Source organism: Calypte anna, unplaced genomic scaffold (assembly GCF_003957555.1).
Source record: "Calypte anna isolate BGI_N300 unplaced genomic scaffold, bCalAnn1_v1.p scaffold_61_arrow_ctg1, whole genome shotgun sequence".
NCBI classification, from domain to species: domain Eukaryota; kingdom Metazoa; phylum Chordata; class Aves; order Apodiformes; family Trochilidae; genus Calypte; species Calypte anna.
The window spans coordinates 1-8,450 of NW_022045520.1; the positions used below are offsets into that span (position 1 = coordinate 1).

General features: G+C 61.2%; 1 protein-coding gene across 1 annotated transcript; it reads left to right on the top strand.

The window, feature by feature from the left end:
- The first annotated feature begins 419 nt into the window (after positions 1–419).
- On the top strand, positions 420–6,225 carry SGCA (sarcoglycan alpha). Its single transcript, XM_030468764.1, has 10 exons — positions 420–509; positions 933–1,091; positions 1,522–1,667; positions 1,760–1,832; positions 2,511–2,709; positions 2,819–2,981; positions 3,067–3,272; positions 3,559–3,585; positions 4,477–4,777; positions 6,088–6,225. Exons 1-10 carry the CDS (start codon positions 476–478, stop codon positions 6,223–6,225), a joined length of 1,446 nt encoding a protein of 481 aa, XP_030324624.1. The 5' UTR covers positions 420–475.
- Positions 6,226–8,450: the final 2,225 nt, after the last annotated feature.

Consider the following 8,450-nt stretch of genomic DNA (forward strand, 5'->3'; position numbering starts at 1 on the left):
CCCCCCACTGCTACCCCTTTCCCTTTCCGCCGCCGCCATCCGACCCCCCCCGACACCCCCTCCCCCAGCACCGCCAGCCCTCCAGTGTCCCTCGGTGTCCCCTTCCCCAGGGGACACTGTCACTCCACGCACACGCGTGTCTCCACCTCGTGTCACCCGCGTGTGCGGGACAGCGATGCTGGCAAGCCGCGTGTCACACCAGTGGGGCGGGGGGCAGCATTCCCCACGCGTGTGTCCCCCCCCGATGTGCCCCCCACGCCATCCCACCAATGGGGACACCGAGCCCACCCATGGACACCCCCCCCCAGCTTCACCCGGAGGGGTCTGGGTGTCACAGGGCTTTGGTGACAGGAGGTGACAGGGTGTTCCCCCATGTCCCTGTGGGTGTCGTGTCCCCCCCGGTGTGTGTGTCCCCCCCCAGTGTCCCCGCTGCCCCCGTCAATCAGCGCTGGCCCCGCTCCCGGTGCTGCCGAAGATGGAGGTCCCGGAGCTGCTCTGGGTGCTGGCAGGCGAGTGACAACCCTGTCACCCCCCGGGGGGGACACGGGCAGGCTGGGGGGACCCCCCTGAGCAGGGAGGGAATGGTGGGGACCCCCACCAGGGTAAGGAGGGGACAGGGGGTGCTGGCAGGAGGGGACAGCAGGGACATGGCTGCGACGTGACAAAGCTAAATAAAGCTGTCCTGTCCCTTGGTGGCAGCCGGGGTTTGGTGGGGGGGACATGGGGACCGAGGGGGACACGGAGGGGCTTGGGGCAAGGGAAGGTGCTGTCCCCATCCCTGACACTGTCCCCATTGCCCACCCCCCTGTCCAGGGACAACCGGGGGTCCTGGGGGGGCTGTGGATCACCTGGAGGGGGTTGGGACTGGGGAAACTGAGGCAGGGAGGAGCAGGGTTCCCCAGTCCTGGCTCTAACCCCGTGTCTGGCTGTAGCCATGGCCCTTGGGGGGTCGTGGGCCACCACTGTCCCTGACGATCATCTGCCCCCCCTCCACCGTGTCTCTGAGACCGGAGCTATCTTTGTCCATGAGCTGGAGCAGGAGCTGTTCCTGGAAGCCTTCCTCGCCGGGCAGGAGGATGAGGATGGTGATGGTGAGGACCAGGCTGAGGGGGGGTCCTGCAGAGCTTCTTATGGGGGACCCATCAGTGGGGGACACTGGGAAATGTTTGTTACCCATAAAATGGGACACTGGAAAATGTTACCCACAAACTGGCCCAACTGGGCCATCTCTCCCCCCATCCCTCCCTCCTCAACCCCCCCACCCATTTGTAGCCCCTTCAGCACCCATGGAGCCACCAGCTGTGTCCTCCAGCACCAAGGGCTTTAGGGTCACCTCCATTTGGGGTCTTCCAACTCAAAAAGGGGATCAGGACCCCCTGGGGGTGCAGCAAGCAGAGGAACCAGTTGTTCTTCCTTGGTGGGACCAGTTGGATGGGGAAGGGCTCGCAGGGCAGGGAGCCGGGGGCACGCGTGTCCCCATGTCTGTCCCCCCACCCTCCACCCGTGTGTCCTGGCACCCAGCAGCCGCCCCCATCACCTTCCGAGCTCACCTCCAGGACCACCCTGACCTCCCCCGCTGGCTCCGGTTCATCCAGCGTCACCCCAACCAGCCTGGCTACCTCTACGGCTGCCCCACGGCCACCGAAGTGGGCACCCACACCATCGAGGTAGGTGGCCACCCTCACGGCCCTGTGGTGGGAGGTGACATGGGGACAAGGACAGGGGATGGCATCTCCGGGGGTCTCTCCTTGGCTCTCAGGTGCAGGCGTACAACAGGCACACCTACGAGACACTGACACAGCTCCTGCTCATCACCATCATCCCCGCCCCAGGTAGGGCTGGGGGGACACAGGTGGCACCAAGGTGGCACACAGACCCTGGGTGGGGTGTCCCCATGGCTGCTGGGTGGCCCTGAGGTTGCCAGGTGTCCCCATGGGTGCTCGGTGGCCCCACGGGTGTCTGGTGGCCCCGTGGTTGCCCAGTGTCTCCCCATGGTTGCCAGGTGTCCCCACGGTTGCTCGGTGTCCCCACGGGTGCTGGGTGTCCCCATGGGTGTCTGGTGTCCCCATGGGTGTCTGGTGTCCCCATGGTTGCCAGGTGTCCCCATGGGTCCTGGGTGTGCCCACAGGTGCTGGGTGTCCCCACGGGTGCTGGATGTCCTCATGGTTGCCCAGTGTCCCCATGGGTCCTGGGTGTCCCCGTGGGTGCCCAGTGTCCCCATGGGTGCCTGGTGTCCCCATGGGTGTCTGGTGTCCCCACAGGTGTCTGGTGGCCCCGTGGTTGCCCAGTGTCTCCCCATGGTTGCCAGGTGTCCCCATGGTTGCTCAGTGTCCCCACGGTGTCTGGTGTCCCCACGGGTGCTGGGTGTCCCCATGGGTGTCTGGTGTCCCCACGGGTGCTGGGTGTCCCCACGGGTGCTGGGTGTCCTCATGGTTGCCCGGTGTCCCCATGGGTCCTGGGTGTCCCCATGGGTGCCGGGTGTCCTCACGGGTGCCACATGTCCCCCTCAGATGGGGAGCCACCATACCAGGCAGAGTTCCTGGTGGGGAACAGGAACGTGGAGGAGCTGCTGGCAGAGCCCACGCAGGAGCTGTTCCTGCAGGCCACAGGGGGGATCTGGGACCAGGACGACCTCCACATCATCAATGTCACCTCTGCCCTGGACCGGGGTGGCCGCGTCCCCCTGCCCATCGAGGGGCGCAAGGAAGGGTAGGACCAGGATTGGGGGGTGAGGGGGGAGATTCTCCCCTGGGACAGACCCCCAACCTCCATATGCGGGGTTTTGGGGGTCACCTCCGTGCTGTCCCCCCCCCGGCAGGGTGTACGTCAAGGTGGGCTCCCATGGCACCTTCTCCCCGTGCCTGGTGGCCGCGTCCTCACCACGGAGCCGCTTCCTGTGCCACCTGGGCCAGCAGCCCCTCGCCTCCTGCTATGACACCTTCACCCCCCCCTTCACCATCCGCTGGTGCAACCTCACCCTGGTGAGACCCCCCCAGTCCCTCGGTGTCCCATCCCCCCTCTCATTGACCCCCCCTCCCCCCTGTAACCATCACCCCCCCCCCGCAGCTGCAGGTCTGGCCCAGCCCCCCCACCCAGGGTCCGACGTGGGGTGCAGGGGTGCTGGAGGAGGATGGGGATTTCCAGCCCCCCACCCAGCTGCCCCCCCAGGACCTGCTGCCCGGGTTCCTGGTGACACTGCTGGTGCCACTGCTGGTGGCCGCGCTGCTCTGCCTGCTCCTGGGACACCTCATGTGCTGCCGCAGGGAGGGAGTGTGAGTCTGGGGTGGGGGGGACACGCTCAGGGTGGGGGGATCCCCCTACCCCACCCAGGGCGTGGACACCCCCGAATGGGTGCCCCTTCCCCAGCCACCAATGATCTCAGGACAACCTGGGGGTGCTGAAATCCCTCCTCACCATCAATTTCTTTTTTTCCCGTTTTTTTTTTTTTTTTTTTTTTTTTTTTTTTTTTTTTTTTTTTTCTTTTTTTTTTCTTTTTTTTTTTTTTCTTTTTTTTCTTTTTTTTTGTTTGTCGGTTTTTTGTTTTGTTTTTGTTTGCATACAAAAACGGGATTTGGAGACGTCTGAGTAAGTCCCTTGGCTGGGTGGGTGCTGGAGGGGCTGTTGGGTGTCATGGCCAAGCACAGGGGTACGGGGGGGGGGGGCAGGGGGAGGTTGGTTGTCTGGGGGATATTTTGGGGGGTGGTGGAACCTCAAGGTGTCCCCAAAGGGTCCCCCTCCAGCCCCCCTCCTCTCCCCACACCTCGGTTCCCCCCTCAAGCTCCCCCACTTGGAGCACAGGAGTTGGTTTGATGGACTCAAGAGCAGCAAGGAGGAGCCCAGAGATGAGGGGCAGATCCCAGGGATGGGGGACACAGCCCAATAATGGGGTGCAGACCCCCAGTGGTGGGAGACAAACCCCCAGTGAGAGGAGACAGACCCCAGTAATAGGGTGCAGACCCCAGTAATAGAGTGCAGACCCCAAAGATGGGGTGCAGGCCCCCAGTGATAGGGTGCAGACCCCACTAATAGAGGGCAGACCCCAAAGAGGGGGTGAAGACCCCCAACAATGGGGTGCAGACCCTCAGTGATGGGGTGCAGGCCCCCAGTGGTGGGAGACAAACCCCCAGTGAGAGGAGACAGACCCCAGTAATAGGGTGCAGACCCCAAAGATGGGGTGAATACCCCCAACATTGGGGTGCAGACGCCCAGTGATGGGGTGCAGACCCCCAGTGATGGGAGGCAGACCCCACTAATAGGGTGCAGCCCCCCAACGATGGGTGGGCAGACCCTCGTGATGGGGGACAAACCCTCACCATGGGGTGCAGCCCTCAAAGAGGGGGGGTGCTGCTCCCAGCGATGGGTGACAAACCCTACCAACCAGAGGAGGGGGACGAGACAGAACCCCCCCAAACCCCTCCCCAAAGGGTGTGGGGTGGGGAGGGCAGGGTGCAGCCCCCCGTTTTCCCTCTCCCGCAGCATCCAGCTGTTCCACCACGCCACGATCCACGGGGACAGCCGGGAGCTGAGGGACATGGCTGGCAGCCGGGATGTCCCCCGGCCCCTTTCCACCCTTCCCATGTTCAACATCCGCACGGGACAACGCATCAACCCCCTGCCCCCCCCCCCGCGATGGGGCCCGGGTCCCCCTCCTCCCACCGTGACCCGGGGAGGGGGACAATCCCAGGGGTCCTCCTGTGTCTGGGGACACTTTCCAGGGGACAATATTTTTTTTTTTTCGGGGGGTGCTGTGATTAAATGGCTTTGGAGGCTCTGGGAAGTGGCTCTGCTGCTTTATTTTCATGTGCCCCCCCCCTCCCCCCTCCCCAAAACAGCCCCTGGGGGGTGGTCCTGGGGTTCTTTTTTGGGATGTCCTGCTCCCCTCTCTCCATGTCCCCTCCTCTCCCCCCCCCTTCAGCTCTTTTGGGTGCCTTTCTCCATTCATGACCCCCCCCCAGTGTATGTGTCCCCCCCCCAAAAAATAACTGGGCACCCCCACAAAGATTTGGGGTCACCCTCTATGTGTGTGCCGACCCCCCCGCACCCCTACCCCCCCCCGGACCCCTGCGTGGGGACAAGGGGCTCACGGAGAGCAGGTTGGGGATGGGGACACCGCGGGGGGGGGGACATCGCGGGGGGACAGGACACACAGCCACCATTCCCCCCCCCATGTCGTGTCCCCCCCCCGGACTCACCCCGAGGTTCTGCAGGATCTCGCCCCTTCCACCGCGCAGCCCGGAGCATCCTGCTCACCCCCAACACCCCCCAACACCCCCCCCCCTCCAGGGGGTCCCCCCAGCCCGGCCCCCGGCCCCTCCCCTCGGAAGAAAGAGCCTTTTCATAGAGCCCCCCCCCCTGGGGCAAGGGCCGGGGGGGGGTTAGGAAAGCACGGGGGGAACAAGGGGCCCCATTGATGAGTTGGAGAAAGGACCCATTGAGCCCCCCCCCGCTACTTCCCCCTCCCCGTGCCACCGGTGTGTGTGCCCCCCCCATGCCCAACCCCACGCGTGTGCTGGAGGGGCTGCTGTGGGGGGGGGGACACGGAGGGAATGTGTGAGAGGGGCATGGGGGGGAGCGTGAAACGGGGGGGGGGTGGCACGGGGGGGAGTGTGCAAGGGGCACAGGGGGGCAGAGTGGCTCCCAGGGAATGGGGGGGACCGAGGGGGCTTGCACGGTGTCACACGTGGGAGGTGGGACGTGCACAGAGTGACACACGCGTGCACAGGTCGTGTCACATACAGGTCATGTCACGACACACACGCACATGTCACGACACACACAGCTGTCACGAAACACACACACATGTCGTGACACGCACACACATGTCAAGACTCCCCCCACCCCTCCCCAATCCCCCGGCTCTCCCCGTGCCCCCCGTGCTCCCCAACTCCTCCTCCCTGGGGGGGTCCCCTCGTGCCAGTGCCCCCTGACCCCAGCCCCCCCACTCCTCCCCCGATTTGGGGAGGGGACACACAACAAAGTCCCCTTGTCCACCGGTGCTCAGCTCCCCCCTCCCCAAATCTTCCCCCCCTCCTTGCCGGGGGGGGGGGGTTGGGTCCCCCCTTTCCTTCCTCTCCGCCCCCTTCCCAGGGCTGGGGGGGATCTGGGAGCGCAGGAGCGCGGCGGGAGCAGTCGGGAAGCAGCCGGGATGAGGAGCGGGAGCGGCAGAGGGGGCTCCAACCTGCACCCCCCACCCATCACCCTCAGAGACCCCCCCCAGGAACCTGAGGAGAAGAGAAGCCCAGGTGGGTTGGGGGCAGCGAGGGAGGGGAAACGTGGGTTAAAAAGGGAAAGGGAAAAGAGTTGAAGTGGTTGTTAATTGTTGTTAATTATTGATGAGGGAGCTGGAAACGAGACTGGGAGAGTCCCGAGAATCTGCTGGGAAGATGGGGGGGGGAATGGGAGTGGGATTGTGAAGGCCCGGGGGCTGGGGAGGGAGAGAGGGAGAGAGGGAGAGAGGGATGGATGGATGGATGGATGGATGGATGGATGGATGGATGGATGGATGGATGGATGGAGAGAGGGAGGGATGGAGAGAGGGAGGGATTGAAGGATGGATGGAGGGAGGAATGGATGGATGGAGGGATGGATTAAAGGATAGATTGAAGGACAGAGGGATGGATGGAGAGAAGGAGGGGTGGAGGGAGGGAAGGAGGAAGGGAGGGATGGAGGAATGGATGGAAGGATGGAGGGAGGGATGGATTGAAGGACGAAAAGATGGATGGATTGGAGGGAGGAAGGGATGGACAGGGATGGAAGAATGGATTGAAGGACTGAGGGAGGATGGATGGAGAGAGGGAGGGATGGATGGATGGATGGATGGATTGAAGGACTGAGGGAGGATGGATGGAGAGAGGGAGGGAGGGGTGGAAAAAGGGAAAGAGAAAGGGAGGGATGGAGGAATGGATTGAAGAAGGGAGGGAGGGAGGGATTGGAGGATGAAAGGATGGATGGATTGGAGGGAGGGATGGATGGAGGAATGGATTGAAGGACTGAGGGATGGATGGAGAGGGAGGGAGGGATGGATGGATGGATGGATGGATGGATGGATGGATGGAGGAATGGATGGATTGAAGGACAGAGGGATGGATGGGTTGAAGGACGGAGGGATTGGAGGGATGGATTGGAGGGAGGGATGGATGGAGGAATGGATTGAAGGACTGAGGGATGGATGGAGAGGGAGGGAGGGATGGATGGATGGATGGATGGATGGATGGATGGATGGATGGATTGAAGGACAGAGGGATGGATGGGTTGAAGGACGGAGGGATTGGAGGGAGGGATGGAGAAGAAGCTGTTGTCTGATGTTGTGGAGCTGCTGATCCACCCGTCTGACCCAGCAGTAAGCATTGTCCCTTTTTTTCCCCCACTTTTGAGGCTTTTAACTGCTATTCCTTTTTTTTTTTTGTCTCTATCTTGTGTATGCTCTGGGATTTGCTTGTGGGGGGGTGTGTTGGAGAGGGGGAGGGGAAAAACAGCACCTTTGTAATTCACAGGTTGAGCTGGGCAGTAAAGAAAGGGGGAAAAAAAAGAGGGAAATGAAAATAAATGAAGGCAGCAGGCAGAGCAAAAGAAAAGATGTTAAAAGGAAAGACCCCCCCTAAGGGGATTGAAATATGGGGGGGGGTGAAACCTCAGGGACCTTGAAGGGAGGGGAATTAAAAATTGAAAGAAAATAGAAATGAAAATAGAGGTAAAAAATAAAAAGTATCCAAGAGAGCAACAAAAGAGAGAGAGGGGAGGAAAAGTTATGGGAGAAAAATCAACACTTTTGTTCTGAACCTGGCAGGAAAATCCCAGCCTGGTTAAAACACCCCAGCCAAAGCCAAAACTACTTGAAAATCAAAGAAAAATACACAGAAATTGAAAATAAATGAAAAAAAAAAGCCCCTCAGCCCCATCCCAACCCCTGGGAAAAGGGGAGCAGGGAGCAAAAGGGGGGGCTCAGCTGGGTGGGGGGTGAGCTTGTCCTGGGCTTTGCTGCTTGGCCCCAAATCAAAGAATGAAAAATAACCCAAAAAAGCCCAAAAGAACAACAACAACAAAAAGAACAGGAGGTTTGAGGGGGGGGGAAACCACCCCCAAAAAGCAAATGAGAAGATTTCTTCCCAAATCTGAGATACAAGAAGTGGAGAACAGGACAGGGAGAGGGGTGCTGGGGGGGTCTGGGTGCTGCGGGTTGGGGTCTCAGTACTGGGGTGGGAGCTTGGGGACCCCCTGGTGGGGTTTGGGGGGGCTGAACCCCCAAGGAGGAGAGGAGGGCAAGCAAGCAACCCCACTGCCTGGTGGTTTGGTTTGAAAAGTCATTTATTTTTTGTCTTTTTTTCTTTTTTTCTTTTCTATAGGGTTGGAGTTGGGGTTTTTTTTTGGTCGATTTAATGCTCTCTGCTGTCGCTGTGGTTTGGAGGGGGGGGGGGGCTGCTTGGGGGGGGTTTGGTTGAGGTGTGATGTTT

Excerpts from the sequence above, each read along its gene's own strand:
- SGCA (XM_030468764.1), top strand. The coding sequence starts at position 476 with ATGGAGGTCCCGGAGCTGCTCTGGGTGCTGGCAG. Across the intron at positions 1,833-2,510 it reads CACCATCATCCCCGCCCCAG|ATGGGGAGCCACCATACCAG; the intron begins GTAGGGCTGGGG and ends TGTCCCCCTCAG. Across the intron at positions 3,586-4,476 it reads CGGGATTTGGAGACGTCTGA|CATCCAGCTGTTCCACCACG; the intron begins GTAAGTCCCTTG and ends CCTCTCCCGCAG.